The sequence below is a fragment of the Manis pentadactyla genome, chromosome 3 (assembly GCF_030020395.1).
Source record: "Manis pentadactyla isolate mManPen7 chromosome 3, mManPen7.hap1, whole genome shotgun sequence".
NCBI lineage: Eukaryota > Metazoa > Chordata > Mammalia > Pholidota > Manidae > Manis > Manis pentadactyla.
In genome coordinates, this window is record NC_080021.1 from 38,866,891 (window position 1) to 38,891,449 (window position 24,559).

At 44.8% G+C, this 24,559-nt stretch overlaps 1 protein-coding gene across 5 annotated transcripts in view; it reads right to left on the reverse strand.

Annotated features, from left to right (window-relative positions):
- GRHL2 (grainyhead like transcription factor 2) overlaps positions 1-24,559 on the reverse strand; it is a 138,235-nt gene that overhangs the window by 4,725 nt on the left and 108,951 nt on the right. For 4 of the 5 annotated variants that reach the window (XM_057497856.1, XM_036876349.2, XM_036876348.2 and 1 more), the window contains 3 exons: positions 16,177-16,268; positions 12,328-12,413; positions 438-502 (listed from right to left, as the gene is read on the reverse strand). In XM_057497856.1, the coding sequence (XP_057353839.1) occupies positions 438-502; positions 12,328-12,413; positions 16,177-16,268 (243 nt within the window). The remainder of the gene's footprint in view (positions 1-437; positions 503-12,327; positions 12,414-16,176; positions 16,269-24,559) is intronic. The other variant, XM_057497857.1, reaches the window with a different exon arrangement.

The following is a 24,559-nucleotide window of genomic DNA, read 5'->3' on the forward strand; positions in this document are numbered from 1 at the left end:
ATGATCATTTAGATCGTTTTGGTAATAAGGACCTTGAAAGAATCCCATATCCCAAATTCTTCTTATTCCTATTGTGTCATCCTGAAATTAACCCAAGAGCAGCATGTGATTCCTTACCAACTCCTCTCTGCAGAGCTGTGACTTTGCACTCTCCTCAGTGTCCTCACCACTTTAAGACCCCTCTTTCCCACCTGCTAATCCTTGGAATAGGACATCTCAGTTGACATCATGACAATGTACTGTCTCCCTCCCTTCTCATGAGAGATCTTCAACATGCATTGCATTTGCAGGCTGCTCAGCAAGCCTTTGCAAGGATAACACATGATTTTTATGAAAGGTGGACAACAGAGTTAACAAAAGACAGGGTCATCTCTTTTAAAAGTGAAATGTAGACTTATCTACTTTGGAAGTCAACTTAAGTTCAGTTTCTTTCTTACCCTTTTTTGCTTTTCTTGTAAAGCTTTGCTATCTTCTCCACAGGCAGCCCGTACTTCTCAGATATCTGTGATACCAATAACAAAAAAACAGGTGAGCATGGAAGGGGAACCCCAGCAGAGGCAAGAAAGTAAGTTCCAATTCCACACTCTTGGAGATTTTCCTGGAGCCCTTCACTCATGAGCCAAGCTCTCAAACACCTCAGTTGCAAGGCTCTCCCTTTGGATGAACCTTAAATCATCCCACAAAAGATTCAACCATGTGGGAACGTAATCTCTGAGGAAGGTATCACTTCAGATCAGTCAAAAAAAGATGGACTCTAATCATGACGTTGAATTAAATAGGTAGCCCATATAAAAAAAATTTAGCAAGTTAAACTGAATAGCTTCTCCATGTCTCACATCAAAAGAAGTTTCAGAAAGATCAAAGATCAAGATGTGAATGATGAAACCATGAAAGTACAAGAAAAAACCATGAGTCAATTCTTTGTATAGATAACATTTTCAAGTAAGAAAGGTCTTGAAAGATATGAAAACTAAAGAAAAAAGTTTAAAGGAAGGATAAAACATTCCCTGACTTCAAACTATGCTACAAACATACAGTGATCAAAACAGTATGGTACTGGCACAAAAACAGACCCATAGATCAGTGGAACAAATTAGAGAGCCTAGATATAAACCCACACATATACAGTCAATTAATATTGACAAAGGAGACATGTATATGCAATGGGGAAAAGATAGTCTCTTCAATAACTGGTGTTGGGAAAACTGGACAGCTACACGCAAGAGAATGAAACTGGATTACTGTCTAATTCCATATACAATGGAATGGAAAGAGACCTAAATGTAAGGCATGAAACCATAAAACTTAGAAGAAAGCATAGACAAAAATCTCTTGAACATAGCTTGAGCAATTTTTCCCTGGACACATCTCTTCAGGCAAGGGAAACAAAATAGAAAATGAACAAATGGGGCTATATCAAACTAAAAAGCTTCTGTATAGCAAAGGACACCATCAACAGAACAAAAAGGCAATCTACCGTATGGAGAATATATTCATAAACAATTTATCTGATAAGGGGTTAACATCCAAAATATGTAAAGAATTCATATGCCTCAACACACAAAAAACCCCACAAATAACCTGATTAAAAAATGGGCAGAACAGTAATCAAGACAATTTGGTACTGGTACAAGAACAGAGCCACAGACCAGTGGAACAGAATAGAGTCTCCAGACATTAACCCAAACATATGTGGTCAATTAATATATGATAAAGGAGCCATGGATATGCAGTGAGGAAATGACAGCCTCTTCAACAGCTGGTGTTGGCAAAACTGGACAGCTACATGTAGGAGAATGAAACTGGATCACTGTCTAACCCCATACACAAAAGTAAATTTGAAATGGATCAGAGACCTGAATGTAAGTCATGAAACCATAAAACTCTTAGAAAAAAACATAGGCAAAAATCTCTTGGACATAAACATGAGCAACTTCTTCATGAATATATATCCCTGGACAAGGGAAACAAAAGCAAAAATGAACAAGTGGGACTATATCAAGCTGAAAACCTTCTGTATAGCAAAGGATACCAAAAAACAAAAAGGCATCCTATAGTATGGGAGAATATATTCATAAATGACAGATCCTATAAAGGGTTGACATCCAAAATACATAAAGAGCTCACGCACCTCAACAAACAAAAGCAAATAATCCAATTAAAAAATAGGCAGAGGATCTGAACAGACGCTTCTTCAAAGAAGAAATTCAGATGGCCAACAGACACATGAGAAGATGCTCCACATCACTAATCATCAGAGAAATGCAAATTAAAACCACAGTGAGATATCACCTCACACCAGTAAGGATGGCCACCATCCAAAAGACAAACAACAACAAATGTTGGCGAGGTTGTGGAGAAAGGGGAACCCTCCTACACTGCTGGTGGGAATGTAAATTGGTGTAGCCATTGTGGGAAGCAGTATGGAAGTTCTTCAAAAAACTCAAAATAGAAATACCATTTGACTCAGGAATTCCACTCCTAGAAATTTACCCTAAGAATGCAGCAGCCCAGTTTGAAAAATACATATGCACCCCTATGTGTATTGCAGCACTATTTACAATAGCCAAGGAATGGAAGCAACCTAAGTGTCCATCAGTAGATGAATGGACAAAGAAAACGTGGTACATATACACAATGGAATATTACTCAGCCATAAGAAGAAAACAAATCCTACCATTTGCAACAACATGGATGGAGCTAGAGGGTAGTATGCTCAGTGAAATAAGCCAGGTGGAGAAAGACAAGTATCAAATGATTTCACTTATCTGTGAAGAATAAGAACAAAGAAAAAACTGGAGGAATAAAACAACAGCAGACTCACAGAACCCAAGAATGGACTAACAGTTACCAAAGGGAAAGGGACTGGGGAGGATGGGTGGGAAGGGAGGGACAAGGGGGAAAAAGGAGCATTACTATTAGCACATATAACACATATAATGTAGTGGGCAGGGCACGGGGAAGGCAGTACAACACAGAGAAGAGAGGTGTTGACTCTATAGCATCTTACTATGCTGATGGACAGTGACTGTAATAGGGTATGTGGTGGGGACTTGATAATGGGGGGAGTCTAGTAACCATAATGTTGCTCATGTAACGTTTCTCCAAAGAAGAAATACAGATGGCCAACAGGTACATGAAAAGATGCTCCACATAGCTAATCATCAGGGAAATGCAAATCAAAACCACAATGAGATATCACCTCACACCAGTTAGAATGGCCACTATCCAAAAGACAAGAAATAACAACTGTTGGTGAGGATGTGGAGAAATGGTAACTCTCCTATACTGTTGGTGGGAATGTAAATTGGTGTAGCCACTGTGGAAAGCAGTATGGAGGTTCCTCAAAAATCTCAAAATATAAATACCATATGATCCTGGAGGTAAGAATGGACTGTAATGATAAAAAGCAAAATTCATGAAAAAGGTGTAGCAACATAACAATGCATCCAACAGCACAGGCTTCAGCAAAAATTATCAGAAGTAAGGAAAACTTTAAAAAAATTACAGTGGGAGACTTCAATATATCTCTTTTAGAATTGGAAAAATCTAATAGACAAGTAAGAAAGAACAGTTGAATAATATAATCAATATACTAGACTGAATATTTTATACACACACACACAGATTACATTTCCTATGGAGAATGTAACAAGTATTGGACCAGAAAGATAAGCCAAATCAGATCATAATCCAGTAAAGTTAAAAATAGAAAATTGAAAGTTGCCAGGAATGCTGAATTATTTGGTCTATGACAGGGCTTCTTAATCTGGGGTCTATGGTAGCCCAAAGAGTACACACTTCTTTTCACTGACATCAAATTTTAACGTAGATCTCCCTTCAATTATGAACATACAGCATTAGCAGTACCTGTATTTATTACCAATAGAAATCACAGATATTTTTGGATCATATTAAAATTACTGTCTCAAAATATCAATTACATTCATCCACCATACTTGGAAATTACAAGAGTTATTAGTCCCACCCACAGATTGTGGTATTTAATGCATGAATAAAGAGCACATATATTCCTATATCACAAACATGCTTTTTATGATTTTGATGACTACATATCAATATAATTGGTTTCCTTTGTAATTCTATGTATTTTATTTTATATATTTAAAGGTATTTTCTGAAGCAGGTCCACAGACTTCACTACACTGCCAAAGACATGCTTAGCACAAAAAGAGAAGAACCCAGTAAGCATTCTGTACACAAGAGCTTGCTGCCTGCGTGGAGTCCCGGGATCCATGTTATTTGTACCTAATTATCATTTGGATTGATGTGTGATTATCATTTGGATTGACGTGGCTTTAGAGAGTTGGGTTTTTGAACTTTGGTTAGTGTCCTTTGGAACTTATTTTTTAAATAACATCAAAAAATAAAATAGGAACACTTTTCTGCTCAACATCAGCAGACTTGTATTTGTAAGTTCCCCTTCTCTGAAAGAGCAGTGGTTCTGATTCTTTGATCTCCTTTTCAGGGGTTTGACTCCCAGTCTCCCAAAGCATGACGGCAAATACCTCTGCTCACAATTAACTGGTAACAGTCAGAGAGAGCTAGGAAATCTGTATTTGGCTTGGGTCTGCTGGGAGTAGCAGCAATGGCAGCCAGGATTTATAAAGTGCTTACTAAGTGCCTAGCTCAGAGGCACGCAAAACTATGCATCTATTGTTCAATCCTAACAGGGTGGCAACGGAATAGGTACTGCTAGGAAACTCAGGCTTGTCATTAACTAACTTGCCCAGGGTCACCCACTGGTAAGGGGCAGAGACAGTATTTGAAAGGTAGTCTGGATTCAGACTGTGAACTCAGGGAAATGGGCACACGCTGAGGCTGCAGGGAGGCTCCCGGAGCCCATCCAGCACAAGAAGCGACCAGCAAGGCTGACGCATGTGCACCAAGCTGCTGAGGGCAAGAGTCTCTGGGAGCGCAATGTCCTGCTCTCAGTGCAGGTGTCAAAGGCAAAGCCAGCTTGATAATATGCCACACAGACACCGCGTCCTCTGCCTCACGTGAGGCAAGGAAGTGAGCTTTGCCCAATTCAGAACCCTGGAAAGGAGAGAGACAAAGCAGGATGTCATGTAGAGGAAGTTGGCCGTCTATCAGGGGGTGACAGAAGAATTCCTTCTGCCCAGGAACTGGATGGCATCACCCACACAGCCCTCCCTTCTACGGAAAGCACCTGCTATGTGAGAGTCCTCTCAGAACTGGGGGTGTGGTGGGGAAGGGGGGGGCACGCAGGGCCCGGGAAGTTGGGGGGAGAGAGAGGGCACACGGGGCCTGGGAATTAGGAGTGCTTGTTCTTTTGCTTTTAAGTTGTCTTTACTAAGCATACACTTTCATAATTTGTAAAATCCCATTATTAATATTTTTAAAGACTTCCTTTACACCCTGGAGAACTTGAGGTTTTAGGCATCTCATCAATGTATTATTGGTTCTGATGATCTGTAATTTCTTGACTTTCACTTTGTGGAGAGTTCTCTGCCCAGAAACCTCGGGAATGTAATAGGGAGAATTTAGAGATTCTCATCGATTTCCACCAATATAGGACTCAGTCTGCCTTGCCTAGGGGCATCTGACAAAACTGCTTGTTCTGGAAGCCAGTGGCTTTTATTTGGAGTTATAAACTGTTCAGTGTGGGTTCTGAGATCCATTCATAAAGAAGGGGACTCTTGCTTGCAAACACCTCCAAGGTGGCTGAATTTGACCTTTCAAAAGAATCAGGGAGGATAGGCCCTCATCTCCAAGCATGAGAAACACAGTTGGATAAAAGGGGCTTCCACTGGGTCCATGGGGAAACTTTTTCCTTGTGCACATCAGCTAGCTTCACCAGGAGGTGGCCTGTGGCTTGGGGAAATCTCAGTCTGCCTCCGCACTCCATAGTACTTACAGTCATCTACATACAGGCACACCTCGCGTTTTTTACAAATTGAAGGTTTGTGGCAACCCTGCATCTAGCAAGTTTACTGGTGCCATTTTTCCAACAGCATTTGTTCACTTTGTGCCTCTGTGTTACATTTTGATAATTCTCACAGTATTTCAAGGTTTTTAATTATTATATTTGTTTTGGTGATCTGTGAACAGTGATTATAGCTCCCTGAAAGCTCAGATGATGGTTTGCAATAAAGTATTTTTAATTAAAGTATGTATGTTGTTGTTTTAGATATAATTCTATTACAGACTTTAACAGACTATAGTATATATAGACATATATAGAGATAATTTTCATATGTGCTGGGAAATCAGAAAATTCATTTGACTTGCTTTTTGAGATACTCACTTTATTGCAGTGGTCTACAACCAAACTCATAATATTGCCAAGATATGCCTCTCTTTCCCTCTCTCTCTCTGAACAGATATATATGTTCATAGGGCATTTCTGTGTGCTACTTTTAAGTAATATGTATGTGAACTCATTTAACCCTCATAACAACCTACATCTCATTTTGTTACATCCCATGTTATCATTATTCTCATTTCAGAAATGATGGAACTGGATTATAGAGAAGTTGACTAACTTGCCCAAGGTTGATACCACTTGTAAGTGTCCGAGATAGGATGTGAACCCTGACTGTGGGAATCAACCTCCACACATGCTACTTCTTGCCTGTGGCTTATTATTACCTAATCTTCTTTTCTTTAGTTGTTGCGAGCTGTGCCTTGGAATGTTTATTCTTCTTGAAACAGCTTTTCATATGTGGACATCTCTCGAATGGAGGTTAGGTTGCCCAAGGGCTTCAGTTGACCCCAACACTCTGTGGCACTATCAGACCTCAGGAAACCTACCCCCTGGGCGTTAGTCTCCACATTGGTAAAATGGTGATGATGCTTTCTGCCCTGCAAAGTTACATAGATATGGTGAGGATTGAATGAAGCAATGCATGTGAAATCGTGTCACCCACAGCACTCAGCATGGTGGCCCATAAATAGTACATGCTCAGTTCAGTCAACAAATACATTTTACTCAAAGATCTGGGGATAAATAGAAGGCAACAAGAGACAAAGCCCCTGTGCTCATGAACCCACATTCTATTGGGGGAGATAGAGATGATAAATGTCTTCTAGTAAACGCTAGTATGTCAAGTGGTGATCATGCTGTGAAGCAAAACCATGCAAGGTAAGGGAATAGTGACAGAGGTGCTAATTATAGGTGGTATGGGAAGGCCCAACTGGGAAAGGGACATGTGAGCAGAGGCCTGAAGGAAGTGAGAGGATGAGCATTCTAGATATAGAGGAAGAACACTCCTGGCAGAAGGAACAACAGATGCAAAGGCCCTGAGGTGTGAGTGGTCTTATGTGACTCAAGGACTAGCAAGAAGACTACAGAAGCTAGAGATTCTTTATTTGTAGGATTGCTCAGCAAAATGACTTAGAAAAGCCAAAAGAAACCTTTGAAAACTCAGTTACCTCTACTACCACCATCATCATCACTAAATCCTTGTATGTATTCAAGTTTAAAACTTAATTATAAGAATGAAGAAACCAAATTAAATCATCAGATTTACATAGATGGCTCAATCAACATGCTACCAAACATGGGGATGAAAAGAGAAACAATCTACTTTATCCAAATGATACCAAGTATGAGAATATTCAATAACATTGTCTGACAAAGAACAACTTTTTTTTTCCTATCCAGGTGTCTAGATCTATAAGGATAATGATTTTCTGGCATGTGAAATGAAGGTCTGGGAGGTTCAGAACCAGAAAATGAGAAGAATTATCTAGTTTGTCCTACAGAAAAGGGATCTGTTTGACATAGATTAAACAATAATTCCATTCCTCTTTGTGTGGACAAGGATTCTTTCTAAGAAAGTGAGAAGTCAAGGATGGTAGAAATAAAACAATTCTTCAAGGTAGGCATTGTCCATGTTTTGCAAGGAAAGAATCCAAAGATTTTGAGATAGACATGTTTATAGAGTGATGATTCAAGCCCATACCAATCAAGTTTCCCCGTCGACCTATTCCTCTACATGTTGCTGCTTGAATGGAACTGTGACCTTGGTCTTACAGGAGACATATTTAATGACGGCAAACTCAGTTATATATCTTGAGGGAGAGTGAAATGTCTGCTGACTATTGAAACAGTCCAATTTCTAGATAACAGAGCTATTCCATCCTATTAACTGACCTGACTTACAGACTCTAGGAAATCTGGGTAGGTTGTAGGAACAGTCACCATCTCCAAACTGCTCAATGACTGACTCTGCCTAACTGGGCTCCTCTGACTCAGACTTCAGTCCCCATTTGAAGAAGGGTGACAACACTGTTTGGTTCTGTTCCCATGACAAATCAACATTTCATGACTGCTTGCCAATGATTTTTTAAAAAAGGAAATAATTCGCAAAACTTCTGTTTGTCTTTTTGTCCTCCAGAATGGGTTTTCTTCTACATCTAAATAATTCCTGGCTGAGGACGGGGAGTTTGGAGTTTAAGGAGATTTGAGAGAAGGTTCTCCATTGGAAAATAACCTCAGTGATGATGCAGTGGCCTCACTAACGTCACTGCCACTGCCTGCCCAGCCAGCATCCACTGTGTGTCTGGTTAACTCATCTCATGCTCTTGATGGCATATTTTACAGATAAAGAAGCTGAGAAACAACCAACCTTTCAAAAACTAATTCATTAGGGAATAAAACAACGTGAATATTGATATGAAGCAGGTGTTCCTATTTCAAAAACAAATGCAAGACACACACATACTTTACACAAGACACCCATTCACATTTGAAGCTGTGAAGTGTGATGCCCCTGGAGGACTGTGAGGGCCTCTTCGGCAGAGAAGGCATTTGGTCTTCCCCCACCACTGAGGAAGGAGGAAGGACGTAGCCAGATTCCCAGACCCACAAGGTCGGGGCTGTGCACGTGAAATAGCCTGCAGGGCCACTCCCCTGGCACAAACTGTTTTTGCAGGAACTCTGAACACAAAAGAGTATAATGAGCTGGCTTATTCCCACTCTGAGTGAATATGCACATCAGAGCTAAGGGCAGAATCAGACTCTAATGCCGGGTCCTAGCCAAGGTACACATCAGGCAGTGGCTCCCAAACTTCAGGGAGTTTCAAGATCCACCGGATAGCTTGTTACCAGTGCTGACTCCTGGGCCCGGCCCCAAAGAGCCTGATCCTGGCGGGCAGGTGTGGGGCTGTGGGACGGCACCACTGAAGAGCACCTGGGAGATTCCAGCGGAATCTCCCACTTAGAGAAACAACACCTGAGGCCCACTATAGTGGGTCCCTGATGAGTGGGGGCCCGTTTTCACGGAAGCCATCTTCAACCAGTGACAGTGATGTGACGGCTTGGGCTAAGTATATCTCTTGATTAAACATATTTCCATGAAAGTTCGGGATTTTTTAAAATGTAGATTTCAGTTGGTAAAACATATAAAGCCCCATATATGATGATGTCGTCTTAAAATTGTGAGTTGAAACAGAGCATGGAGGCCAGGGTCATGCTGCCTTCTTGTCTTGAGCATTTGGCGAATGTGGGGCCTTGGACTGTGAGCATAAAGAAGCTTGCCCAGCTCGTCAGAGGCTTAGTCAGGATTTGAACACAGGTTTCTGAGGCCAAAGCCCAGATGCTGGCTCACCAAGCTACACTGCCTCCTCATGTGTGTGTCGTTACGTGTCAGGACTGTAAAATGTACACTAGTGAGGTGCTGGTGCTCAGAGAACCCAACCCTGAAGAGAGCTGTTTCTTACTCCAGCCAAGTCCCAAATGGCCTTAAGGTACAACCACATGAGCAGAATCCAGTGTTCTTTAATTCTGCCTTCCCACTTCACTTCTCATTCTGCTCCAGCATTCACTTAAATAGACCCGTTGTCCCTCGAGGCCGCCCCAAACTGCAGGGGCTACTAGTGCGGTTGCTTTGGAGCTCACATCCCAGACTGCACCACCTGGTGGTCCTGCAGGAACCTTCCGGGCCCTGCTTTCCCATTTGCACAACTTAGAAGCAAGCAGATAGCTGTGTTGGTGCTTTAATTGAACTTTTTCTTTCCCGGTTTAATTAATGAAGGAGAGATGAAGTCAGAACTGCCCTAAGGAATCTGACCAGGGCCAGCTTGGGGAGCCTGATCTTTGCAAGGCTTACAAGGTCAAGTGCATGCCTCCCCCTCACATCCCCCAGTTAAGCAAAGCAAGGAGGGTGTGTAATAAGCCCCCTAAGAGGGACCAAAGATCCCACTGTGCTGTGGCGGGGAGCGTAGGCAGAGGTGACTCAGTGGCCGTTTGGGTGGGAATGAAAGTGACAGTTACCCTACAGGAGGCTGGTGAACACACAGCTACTGAACGGGCCAGATGTCAAGGGAAAGGAAGACACCAAGGGAAAAGGTGTAATGAATCACAGTTTAACGAATCAGTTCAGAATTGGTCTATCTCGTGGTTCTCAAGCTTAGTTGATCTCAGACATCCCAAGGAACTTGTTAGGAATAGATTCCCGACCCTCCAGCAACTCTCTGCCTCCGGTTCAGCAGAGTCAGAATCTGGGGTTGATGCCCAGGAATATGCATTTGAAACAACTGCTTAGGTAATTTTATATTCACCACTGTCCTGAGTAAGTCAGTTTTAGTAATAAAATCTTAAAGGGCAAATTAGGGGTACGAAATTCATCCAAAGGACCATAGAGAGGTCTGAATATTTTATAGGCTTCTTACCTCATAAGTATACCTCTGGCAATTTTAGTGTCATTTAAAAAATGTTGGTTCTTCTGAAGAGATACAGATTTTTTTTGTTGTGTTCATTTCTGTTTTTTTCCCTGCCTTTGGGCACAGTAAATTCAGTAACAATTAACTCTATTCCAGTGAAAAATCCTATAGCCCATGAAAGATTACCAAGCCCTCCATTGATGTGTCTTAGGGGGTGGTGGTATTCAATGCCCTGCTCAGAACTGCCCAGGACTCAGCAATGCCAACCACAGGGGGCAGTGCAAAGCCTGCATTGGTAACACTCCTATTCATTAAAAAAAAAAAATTGAGATGCACAATGAGTTTTTCTACATGACACACAGTTTGCTATTTTAACCATTTTAAAGTATACAATTCAGGGCCATTTAGAACATTCACCGTGTTGTGCAACCATCAGGACTGTCTGTTCCAGAACATGTCATCAGCCCAGAAGGAATTCACTAAGCAGTCACTCCTCATTCCCCCTTCCCCCAGCTGCTGGAAACCACTAACCTTTCCATCTCTATAGATTTGCCTATTCTTGGTATTTCCTGTACATTCAAATCGTACAATACAAGGCATTTTGTGGCTGATAAGCAATTCCACTTGATATATACCCAAGAGAATTAAAAACAAGAGTTCAAACAAATCTTCTACATGAATGTTTATAGCAGCACTGTGTATAACTGCCAAAAGGCAGGAAAAATTTGAAAGTCTATCAACAGATGAATGGAAAAACAAATGTGGTATATCCACAGATTGGAATATTATTCAACCATAAAAAAGAACAAAGTACTGATTATACTACAACATGGATGAACCTCAAAAACATTATGCTCAATGAAAGAAACCAGTCACAAAAGACCAGATATTGTATGATTCTACTTACAGGCACTGTCCTATACATTTTAATATGTTTGTCCCATAACCCAAGATGCTGTTCCAATGGAGCAATTTTTCAGACCACCAATTGCCTTTGGACTCTCCCTTGGCAGTCCTTTTGTCCCCATCATGACAAAAAACTTGGATCTTCTACAACATAGTTGTACAGGAAAAAAGGGGGGGAGGGAGAAATCATATTCAAAGAAGAGTTATATTAAAGTCACATTCAGATGGAAGACATATGGATAAAGGATAAAATAACAGTTCCTGAGCCAATGTTGGGTAATGCTAGACTAAACTAGGAATAAGAAAGGAAGGAGGGACTTCAGAATCTTACTTAAGTCACTATAACTTGGCAATATATATCTTTTTTGCTTAACCAAAGGAGGTGATATTTTTCTTCTGGATTATGCAATCACAGCTGGCAAGACACTTCTAATTGCTTCTGTTCTGTGTATGGCTGGAAGTTAAGCTTATCTAATTTGATTTCATGCAAAGACACAAGTGGAAACGCACAGTTTAACCTTCCTCAATGGTACCTCACTCTGATTAGCCTTAAGCTGACAGGGAGTTGGCACTTTTTCAAAGTTTCCTTCTCCTTGAGATGCTAATAAGCCACAACAATGTGGAGATCAGCCCCTTCATAAATCTCCACGTTTTCTTTCTCTTTATAAAGCACATTCTTGAGCCATCTTGAAGACTGCATTTTAATAAATGGGTTCCAGCACGGCAGAATACAAGCAGTTGCCTGGAGGTTGACAGGGGTTTATTGCTTACCGCTTCCATCAGGCCCTTTACCGTGGGAGATTTCAACATCAAAGCATCAAACACATCATCAGTCTCCTTCCTCACGTACAAAAGCACTGAAAGAGAAGGGAAAGGAAGTGGTGACTGAGGCGCCCACAGAGCTGCCTCAGGAAACTGCGTCCTGCACACAGGTGTCGGAGACTGACAATATCTGCTAACCCCATCCCAGGTGACATCCTACCAGGGTGACTGACCTCTGTAGGGTGTCACTATGTCACCTCCATAGTGTCTATGTCATCTGTATAGAAAGCCTGCAGCTAGGAACAAAGGAGAGATTCAGTGGGGGTAAATTGACAGTTGGTAACACCAAACAGGCTAGAAGATGCTTTCACACACTGTTCACATTGGAATTTCTCAAGGTGGGTACATGACCTCTTTTTGATATCTCTTTCTGTAACCTCCATCTTGATCATTCAACAAATACTGCCAAGTGCCCATCTGGGCCCCTAGGTCCAAGCTGTGTGCTAGAAGTGGGGTCGCAGCTGTGACTTAGAGCACGGCCTGCCCTACAGAGTTGGCAGTCCACTCAGAGAAGCAGGCATTTCTCAAATAAGCAGACAGCTGGACAGAGTTACGGGAGTTATAAAGGAAAAAGACACAAGACAGTGCTATAGGGGCCTGAGCTTTTTAGTGGGGCGGGGGTTGGGGTTCCTGGAGGATTCCCCTGAAGGGGAGATCTGAATTATGAAAAGTTTGTAGGCATCAATGCAGGAAAGGCGGGTGAGGAGGGTGGGAGGAAGAGAGGACAGGGAGAGACGACTCCAGGCAGACAGACCAGTATGTGCAAAGGCCAGGGAAGAGATGGTGCACGTGAGAGGCAAGCCCAGGGAGAGGCTTATGATCTGGAGAAGAGCAGGTCTGGCTTTGACCCCAGTTTAAAGGGCTGTGTGGTCCTGGTCTTTAGCCTCTCCAAGCTTTGGTTTTCTCTGTGAAGCAGGGATAATAATATCTGCCCCTTGGGTTGCTGTGAGGGTTGAGTGAAATCCCCCATGGGGGATGCTCAGTTGCATGCCTGGCACACAGTGAGCCGCCACTGCCCAGTTGGTGGTTGCTGTTATGAGGTGATGCTCGTGGGTTTAGCACTGTCAGTGAAGGTGAATGCAGCTTTCTGTTCATTGCTCTGATATGTAACATTCTACGTTTGACAGTGCACAGAATGTGCAAGATGGCAAGGACCCTGGGTGTCATTAGAGAGGGGAAGACACTGCCATCCCATACCCTTCCTTATAGCAACCACACTGGGACTCAGCCCCAGAAAGAACCGACAACTGCCATTCAGATGCACCCCCACAGCTCCAATGGGCAGACTCTTTTCTCTCTCTCTCCTCCCAGAGGTGTGGTTTCTTGTTCTTCCTTCAGAGAAAAGGAATAGAGTCAGCACCAAAGCCCCATGCACCTGGCCACTACAGCAAGAGTGCACAGGTTAAAAAAACCCATGTGAACCTGGATCCCCACTACAGTTAGGTGCCAACTAAGCTGCAGCCACCACCAACCTGAAAGAATGAAGCTGGAGCCTGGATCCCCACTACAGTTAGGTGCCAACCAAGCTGCAGCCACCACCAACCTGAAAGAATGAAGCTGGAGCCAGGAAATGAAATCAGCACTAACTGGAACCCCCACCATTTCTTCCTGTCTTCCCACTTCCCTAAGGGCTTCATTAAAGCCGCTTGCTTTATAAGGCAAAATCTACATGGGTCCACATGACATTTTCTTTCCGCAACCAGCAGATGTTCAGCTTTTGTATGACCAAGAAGAGCAACTTATGTACTGCAGAGTTAGTTTCTTCTCTTTACCAAGCATAAAAATAAAATACCAATTAAATAAATAGACAGAATGTGTCTCCAAAGATTTCAAAGTTAGGCCTTTGGAAGAAATATTTAATAGTCCCTTTCAGCTAAGATAATCCAGTGACCTAACATCATCATAGGAAGACCCAGTGCTGGCAGCACAACGAGAAATAGCAGAGGACCTCAAGTACAAGCAGATGGGAAAAATCAGAGCTGAGAAACAATTTGTGGTTGTTAGAGATGAATAACTTCTTCCTGCAGCTCCCAACAGAAAAATGTAGTTTCCAACAGGTTGACCCTAAAGAAACCCCAAACCATGATCTGTTGACATGTTCCGTTGCTTCCATTGGATTTATAAATTTCATCTCTTAAAATTATTGCCTTTGACATAGCATGGCTGCTACCCTTGCTGCTGGTGTCACTGGACGGGGTTAAAGGTGGTATCGTGGTGCACTGATGCGCTGTGGGAAAAAGTCCTGGCCAGGCAGTGCCACCATTCTCCTGCTGGGCTTGTTGACAGCCACCCTGGGTGTGCTGTGCTCACAGCACCCCCTACGGCTTGTGGGAGTCCGCGCCCATTAACTGCCCATCTGTGGTAGAGCACTCGGAATAACCACCCCACTAACATAGCGGTCACAGCCTCACGCCTCCCAGATACCATACAAAGGCAGACAGCCACCAGGGCAGCCCAAGTGACTCCAACAGGGCGGCCCTGAGAAGCGGCCACAAAGGCAAAATGACAAACAATGGCACTGGTGATCATTCCGATAATTTCTTCTAACAGATAAACAATAGGAACCATCATTGATCCTGATTCCTGGTTTGTCAAAAACGAGCTCAGCGGGAGCTCCAGGCAAGGGGCTGAGTAACTCCACTGACCCTGTCGGAGGAAAAGCCACTCTTGGGAGACCGGTTCCCATTTGCTCAAAGGATGCAGTGCCCTCCTGTGTCTCTATGATTTAGATGTTTCAGAGGCCATGAACTTGCTTTTCATCACAGCCCAGCACAATTCTTAGTGGCAATTTCTGCGCTGACTTCACAATCTCAAAATAATCTGAAACCATCACCGTTGGAGTAGACAGCATGCGCTACTATGAATGCAAGCTACAATTACCTTTGCCTATGTGACTCTTGATTGCCATACAACTCTGCCCTCATTCCAAAACATGAGATAAAAACTGCATGCAGGATGGAGCCCCAAATGCACCTGCCTATTTGATGGTGAGGCTTGAAGACAGAGATTCTTTTAAAGATTTAAATGTTGCTAATATAAATAACACTACCCAGAGAATGAAACACTAATTACTCAATCATAATTAACATACCTTAACTAGATCCAGGCTTAGTAATAAAACTAATAGTTATAATAGTGGACACAGAGTGCTTACCATGTGTGAGGCTCTTGAGTTAAGTATTTTACTCATTCACTCAGCTACCCTCAGGGGCCTCTTGGAGGCAGGGCCTCCCATCACCTCTCTTTTACAAATGAGGGCTCTATGGAGCACAGCACCTTCCCAGGGTCAATAAGCAGTGTACAGAGAGACTGACACGCTTTCTCTTTGTTTTTACTTTCTTAGTGAAGCGGAATAAGACCCATGACTGAGAGAAATGAGTAAAGTGTGATGTCACAGAAAACAGGGTCATTTATTTGCATGAGATTGACTGTTTGCATCTATTGAACAATTTCCAACTGCTGGTGCTTATGAGATGTTATTGTCACATATACAGCAAGAGTTTTTTTTAACTTTCTATCTCCCTGCTGGATGAGTCAGTATGTTCATTACATTTCTCTGAAAGCAAAGAAAAGAAACTGTGCACAGTGAGCATAACTGTTTGCTTAAGGCGTTTAAGAGGACAGGGTGAAAGCAAGCAGACTGTGGACTTCCGGATCAATTACAAATCCCCAGGCCAGCACCGAAGCACAGGGATCTGGCTGGGGCTGTGCAGTCTTCGTGGTGAAACAAGCCCCCCATTCATGCCAGGTGGGTGGTGGCACCACAATGCCAGCGGAGTGCCCGGACAGGGGAGATACCTCGCTTCATGCCTTCTTCTTTCATCTGCTTGGAAGGTGCTGGGCCAAACTCCTCCTCCATGGGCCTGAACATCCTTTTCACAAGGACACTGCTGGAAAAGATGAGCAGAAGTTGTTAAGTGAGGCATGCAGGGTGTCAGAACAAAGGTTCATGCATATGTCAGTGTATATCTTCTTCCTGTGCTTATACCATCTCTGGGCTTCCATGGCTGGATCCACTCCCCAACCTCCTTCTTCCCCCTGGAAGGCCTAAGTCATCCCTGTCTGAGGCCGAGCACAAACACCAATTCTTTAGGGCAGGGATGTAAGCCATCTGCCTGTGGCTGAGTATACCCCATGCAGGTGAGCCCTCTGGGTTTCACCCACTCCGTCCTGCAGCTAAGCCCCTTCCTGCTCAGGAGAGCAGGGCTGCGGGCCCTGGGTCTGTGCGGTCTCTGAGTGACGCCCACCCGTCCCATCTGGCTGGGGCCGGGTGTGGGTGTCGGGCGCCGGAGGGGCACAGCAGGGACTCTGGATGCTGCAGGTCTGCCTTGCTGGCTCTTAGTCACGGGTTGCCCTCATTTCCTGCGGCTCTATGGCTCCTCTGGCTGGAGCAGATGAGACTGCGGTGGTACGCGCTCCCCAGAGACCCAGCCCCTGGCTGCCCCACCCTGTCCTTCCCCATGGGCGGGGCTTCAGTCCTCCTTCCTGGAGTTCACAGTGCTGAGGTCCCACCGGTCCTCAGCTGGGCCAGTTCTGATGGCTCTGTGTTTTCTCTCAAAGTTCCTGTCCATTTTGAACAGTAAGGAAGAGGAGGCCTGTTTAAGAGGAACAGACATCAGAGGAATATACTGTCTTTGAAGAGAAGCTTTTGATGCTGAGTTATGGTCGGCAGGTTTGTGTCCCTACAAATTCATATGTTGAAACCCTACTCCCCCGGTAGGATGGTATTCAGAGGTGGGGCCTTTGAAAGGTAATTAGGCCAGGAGGGTGGAGTCCCTGTGATGGGATTCATGCCCTTATAAGCAGGGACCGTCTCTCTTTCTGCCATGTGAGGACACAGCAAGATGGCCATCTGCAAGCCAGAAGAGGGTCCTTGCTGGACACCAATCATATTGGCACCCTGATCTCAGACTTCCAGCCTCCAGAACTGTGAGCAGTACATTTAAGCCAACTAGCTCATGACATTTTGTTACAGCAGCCTGAACTCAGACACTGAGAAAGGCTCCTAAATGGGATCTTACTATCGTCAAGCCCTCAAGAGAGTAGATGTAGGGTTTTAGAAACTTTTCATTTCTCTGAGGATTCCTGAGGCCAGGCACATGAGGCAATGCCAAAGGCAGTTCAGCAGAACTGTTAGGACATGAACTCTGGGTCCAGACTACCCTGGTTTTAACCCCTGCTTTGTAGTTGACTAACTATGGGGACATGGACAAGTTCCTCAGCGTCCTGAGCCTCTCAGTGTCCTTGTCTTTAAAAGAAGGATATTGAGAGTTAAAATTAGGTGAATTTAACATATGTAAAGCACTCACAAGGTGAGTGATACATTGCAAGTACCCTTGAAGTTTTAGATGGAGATGATGATGATGATAATTAAAATTGGAGATGTTTAAGGAGGGCTGGAGAAGAGTAAATAAGGCAGAGAGCTTGAAAAAGGTCAAAGTCCCTATTTACCGTCAGATAGTCCAAATTACCACCACGGTGCGATTTAAGGACTCATGTTGGAAAAACTTCCTGCATAGGAGGGTGACATTGAATCAGTACCAAGCTTCCAAGATAATACAAAACTCCGTTCCAAAGCCAACTCCCCATTGGCATTACTATCATTAAGAAGCCATTTACCAGTTCTCAAGTCAAGCTAATGGTGAGGTGCAGCAGTAGAAAGAGCACATGTACAAAACAGTGGACAGTCCAAAATGTATTTCTTATTCTGATAGTTTAAATTATTAAACCAACACTTTAATTGACCATCTCATACTCAACGTGGTCCAAAATTGTGTCAATACTTAATAAGACTTCACAGTTTACAAAGTGCGTTTCATATCTTTGGTCAATTAAGTCTCATGAACACTTCGTGAGCCAGCCTGGGCAAGGGCCTATCCTACCCCTTTCACAGTGAGGACCACCAAAGGCTTAGTGCGCTAAGTGCAGGGCACTGCAGCTGACAAGTGAACAGGCTGTTTACAGAACCCATGCTGGAGGGACAACCTCGTGATAAAGGTAATCAATCTGCAATGATGGTGAGGGTATGAGAAATCACACAGGAATCAGCACCCTCTTGCCTTATTCCCCAGCTAGTTGGACTATAGAAACAGCTAGAGGAAAAACTCAAACTGACGTCCCAGCTGAAGGTGTAATAACTTTTTAGGGCGCTGTTCCCTTGGTCGTCCCCTCACTGCCTTATTATAAAAGTAGGTCATGTCATTCTGTCATATCTTAGAACTGGAGTAACCATGACATTGGGAGCAGAAGACTACAAACCCATTCACACAGCTGTCAATGACCAGGAGGTTAAATAAGGGTCAAATAGCCTGAAATATCCACACACACGCTGTGTGAAGCTTGCTAAACCAGTGACTGTCTTCTTCTTGCCAAACAAGATTTATTTACGTTTTTCCAGTCCTGCTGACTTCTGATAGCACCCTGTTATGAGCTGTGACAAACTGTGCCATTAAAATAACATCTTGGATAAACCACATGTCTCTTAGGAGTTCAAAAATGCTTTTTTGCACACTAAAATCTATAAACCCAGGAGGAGTCAGTAAGTCTGTGTGGTCTGAACTCAGATGTTTCCCTCATTTTCAAAGCAAGGCAAGAAAAGGGGTAGATACGAATGCCCCTTTGACAGATGAAAAGGGCACCAATTTTAGAGCTCCTGCTATCCTGTCCGATCTCACTGTACGGCGCCACAAAGGAACTAGAGAACAAGGAGACGGGTGCTTTTTCTAACATCAATCTCCATCACACTGGCACAACGTGGGTTAACATATGGCATGACTCCAGGGCTGGCAGCACAGGAAGCCTTTGTCCTCTGAGGTCACTCTCAGGGAAAGAAAGCCCCAGAAGTATAAACAAAGGACTGCTAAGTTTCATCAGAAAAAAAAAAAGGGAAGGTGCTTCCCTCTGAAGCCTGAGTCTCTGGCCACACCTGGGAAAGTACATTACAGAGAATATAGTAAATAACACAGTAATTTCTTTCTATGTTGATAGATGGTCAACACTTATCATGGTGAGCATTTAGTGGTGTATGTAGTTGTTGAATCACTGTGTTGTACAACTGAAACTAATAAAATACTATATATCAATTATATTTCAACAGATAAAAAATTAGTAATAAAAATAAAATAAAAAGTGCTATGTCTCTGTGACAGTAGTGGAGAACTCCCCTGATCAACAGTGTAAGATGACATAAAACAACTTCAGGGGTGAGAAAGACTATTGTCAAAAATGAGTTGAAAAGAATGTGAATAAAGACGTTTCATAAAATATGTGATTTCTAAATGATATAATATGCTACCCTTTAAACATAGGTGTTGACAGATGAAAAGGGCACCAATTTTAGGGCTCCTGCTACCCTGTTCAATCTCACTGTATGGTGCCACAAATGAACTAAATTAACCAAGCAAGTATCAGTAGATTATTGATTGTTTTGGCTGTAACCAAAAAGGTTTAGCTTTTTAAGTTGGCCCCAAAGCTTTATGTTTTCATCTTCTCCTTGGGAAATTGCCCTGTATTTTTAATTACTTTATATTCATGTATATGTAGTAAAACATAACCCACCCTACCCTACGTTTCATGGTTTGTTTAGCATCCCTGAGAACCTTATCAAAGAAAGGATCTGAGAAATTGCTCCTTTAAGGATCTGAAAAATTGCTGTTTTAAGAGAAATAGTACAGAATTCTAGAAGAATTTTATTTTGTGTGATGAACACAAGGTGAAGACTTTGGAAGTTTAATATTAGGTTGATTAAATGCACTCACTGATGGTCAGTTAATAATCTCTGACTTCTCCAAAGGGTATTGAGTTTTAGTCAAAGTGTTTGCTTCCATGGAAAAATGAGCAGCCAGGGCTGCCTCCTTCAGCAGCACTGTAACTGCGCTCATGGTCCAGTCTGCCCATCTACAGCACTCCCCCTTCTACAAGAGGAAAGGCAGGGCCCTCTGCTGGAGCGAGCAGGACGTGACGAGTGAAGGCCCTTCGGGGAGCTGGCTCTCTGAGCTGGTATGGGAGACCAATCTACAGGGCTGGGCTGCCTGGTGTTTGCTGAAGGGCCCCCACCCATAAGATGGTGAAATTCCTGCTTCTCTTCTAGGTCCTCGGTTCCCGCCGGCGCCACCTGAACCCCAATCACCCCTCGCCCCCCTAATCCCAGCACCTAGCCAATAGCCACCAGCCCCGTAGAAGTGACACCTCAATCAGCTCATGCCCCTTCCTATATAACCCAGCACCTTTCCCTAATAAAGCGGAATTGAGTGAGTTGCTGCTGTGTGTCGCTCCTTCCTTTCATTGGTGCCAAAACCCGGGAGACGGGACACCCCAACTGGGCCCCGTCTTCCCCCCGACACCAGCAGCAGCTTGCCCTCGTCCTCTTTTTCCGGCGCTGGCTCCTCACACTCACCGCTCCTCTCTGGCCTTTAGGTAAGTTTTCCCCCGGAGCGGGCCGCTCTTCCCCGACGAGGAGGGAACTCCCCCCACCTCAGGCCTTCACGGCTGCGGGGGACCCTCAGGCCCCTCCTCCAACAGCCATAAACGAGGTGACTCCTTGGGGATGAGAACGCTCCCTTCCCCCACCTCCTCCTTCTGTTCCTTCTGCCGAAAATTCCTAGTACTAGGTTCCTCGTGACTCCGGCACTCTGCCTTCTTAGAGGAGTCTGGGTGACGACCCACACTTCCTAAGAAATTCCGACTCGTATACGAGTTTCCGCAGACCCCCAAGGACCATCGGGGACGCCCTTTGTCTCCTTGCCGTCTGCTCCCAGTCCGAGGATCTCCGTTCGACTTCCCCTGTTTGTCTCCTTCTCTGTCCTTTAGCCATGGGAGCCTCCTCATCCCTCCCTGGAAGTTCACCTCTTGAATGCCTGCTCAAGCATCTAGCCACCCTCTCCCTGACGCCTGATATAAAACCAAAACTTCCCCGTAAATACTGCTCCCAAGATTGGCCGACATACCCCCTAGACAATCACAACCAATGGCCCGCAGGGGGAGCTCTTGATCCTAACATCACTCGTGATCTCTTTAACTACTGCCAGCGCCTGAAAAAATGGAAGGAGATTCCCTATATGGAAGCTTTCTGCCTCCTCCTCCCGCCTCCCTCGCCGCCGCTGCCTCCTCCCCTGGCCTCCCCCCAAGTTCTCCCAGCCTGCAAGCCGTCTCTCCCGCAGAAGCCTCCCGCCCACTCCCTTCCCCCTCCTCTCCCACAACAGCCCCTCCCCTTCCTCCCCCACCATCTCCTCCCCCACCTCACCCCCCCTGCAGATCAAGCCTGAGCCTTTCAGCCCCCCTCTAAGTCCCAGGAGCCTCCTCCGTCTTTGCCCCCATCACCTGTTTCTCCCCCACAGACTGAGCCAGAACCCTTCAGTCCCCCACCACCGTGGGTCTCTGCTCTCGAGATATCTTCACCTGCTGCTTAATAGCAGGTCTGAAAAAGGCAGCTCGTAAAGTAGTCAATTTTCAAAAGCTCCCTCCGAGTTCTTAGACAGACTCACCCAAGCCCTGTTACAGTTACCAGCCTGGACCCAGAAACGCCTGACGGGAGACATGTCCTTATGACATACTTCCTAGCTCAAAGCTACCCCGACATTAAAGCTAAACTCAAAAAGTTAGAACAGGGCCCCGCTACCCCACAGACTGAGATCCTAACAGTGGCCTTTAAAGTCTTCCATAACCAGGAGGAGGAGAAAGAACGCCGTAAACAAAAGGCTGATCAGGCCAATTTCCAAATGTTGGCCCAGCTGATAAAACCACAACCTGGGCGCCCCTCTACAAACAAGCGCCCCCCAGGAGCTTGTCTCAAATGCAGAAAAGAAGGACATTGGTCAAGGGCGTGCCCCTCCCCCAGATCTCCTACCACCCCATGCCCCAGATGCCACAAAAAGGGCCACTGGGGGTCTGATTGCCCAGCCACTCGAAGGGGAGGCTGGACGAACAACCCCCATCCTAAGCCCGCTGTAGTGGGGCTGGCAGAAGAAGATTGACGGGGCCCCGGGGCTTCTCGCCCGACCATTTCCATCACCAAACAGGAGCCCAGGGTTACTTTAATAGTAGACGGTCGCCCCATCTCCTTCCTCCTAGATACAGGAGCCACCTTCTCAGTCTTGTGAGAATACCGGGGCCCTACCACGCCTGCCATTACTCCTATAGTTGGGGTAGGAGGTAAACAGATTTTCCCATTAAACCCCCCCCTTTTATGCACAATCCAAGACAATCCCATACCTTTCTCCCACTCCTTCCTGGTTATGCCCTAGTGTCCCATCCCCTCACTAGGACGGGACATCCTTTCTCTCCTCCATGTTTCCATAACTATATCCACTCCCACAGCCCCCAGTACTCCCTTTCTGATGGCCCTCATAGCCGACGACCCCCCTCTACCCAATGAAAGTTCCAGTTCCGCCCTCATACACCCTGTAAATCCCAAAGTTTGGGACATTACAAGCCCCTCCGTGGCTCTATGTCCTCCTGCCTCTATCAAATTACGTGACCCCTCTCAGTATATCTGTCAGGCCCAATACCCCCTAACCACTTCAGCCCTCATAGGCCTTCAACCCATCATTCAAGATCTTTTAAACAAAAATTACCTCAGACCCACTAACTCCCCGTTTAATACCCCCATATTAGCTGTTAAAAAAACCAACGGATCTTTCTGCCTCGTCCAAGACCTTCGCCTCATCAACATGGCCACTGTCCCTCTCCATCCCTTAGTCCCAAATCCATACACCCTTTTATCGCAGATCCCGGCCTCGGCCTCCCACTTCTCAGTCCTAGATCTCAAGGACGCATTTTTTTTTTCTATCCCTCTGGACCCCTCCTCCCAAGATTTTTTTGCCTTTACCTGGACGGACCCATACACAAGACATTCTGAACAACTCACTTGGACAGTTTTGCCACAAGGCTTCCGAGTCCACCTTATTACAATACGTGGACGATCTTCTACTCTGCAGTCCCTCGTGGGAACAGTCTCAGCTTGACACTGCCTCCCTACTTAACCTTCTAGCTTCCAGAGGTTACCGGGTATCCCCTGTCAAAGCTCAAATCTCTTCCCCTTCTGTCACTTACCTCGGATTTCCTCTATCTCAACAAAAAAAGTCCATTACCTTAGACAAAAAACGGCTCCTCTCTGACCTGCCCGTTCCCAAAACCAAGACAGAAATCCTTTCCTTTCTAGGTCTGGCTGGGTATTTTAGAGCGTAGATCCCTAACTTCTCCCTGTTGGCAAGACCCCTATACAACCTCAGCAAGGGCCCCCCTGAAGAACCATTATCCTCCTCACCCCAACACTCCTTCATTAAGCTCCGTCAAGCCCTTGTGGAAGCCCCAGTTCTCCATCTTCCTGATTTGTTGAAGCCCTTCTCATTATACATTCATGAGAGGTCCAGTCAAGCTCTAGGAGTCCTAGGCCAACATTATGGCCCATCCTTTGCCCCAGTAGCTTATCTTTCCAAGCAATTAGACCCCACAGTTCTGGGATGGGCCCCCTGCCTATGGGCATTAGCCGCTGGACAGCTCTTGCAGAAGGAAGCTCATAAACTGACATTTGGGGTCCCCCTTACCATTCTGTTCCCACATCACCTAAAGGATCTCTTAACCTACAAAAGTTTACAGACTCTCCCTCCCTCCAGACTCCTGACCTTACTGTCCTCTTTCCTCCAAAATCCCGTTCACCCCCTTTGCCATCCATACCCGAATCATGACTTTTCCCTCCTTTACTGCTCCCTCGCTCTCTCTCGCTTTTTTTTCCTCATTCCTATTGTCTCCCCCACCATCCCAGCCTCCTTTGTATGGCGATTCAAAGTAAGACAGACTTACACACAGCATCAAACAAAAATTACTGCCCTCATTGCCACATCAGACTGCCCTCTGAAAGGCTGCTCCGAGCCTTTATACCTCCACTTTCCTCCCTCCACCGAAGTGTTCACTAGCAGCTACCTTTATTCTCCCTACCTCTGCTTCCTCTATGACCAAAAACAAGCCTGTTGCAGGTGATGGCCAGACACCTACGGGGATGTCCCTACTGGTCTTGCACCATTCACTACATGGGTAACTCCCGGTACCCACAGTATTACTCCTCCAACCCATTCTCTTCAATACTAATAAACCCCTTCCTCACCTGGCTGTGGCCCATTGCAGGCCCTATAATAATCATTCTCCTCACCTGTCTCTTCTTGCCTTGTAAAGTTTATCAAATCCC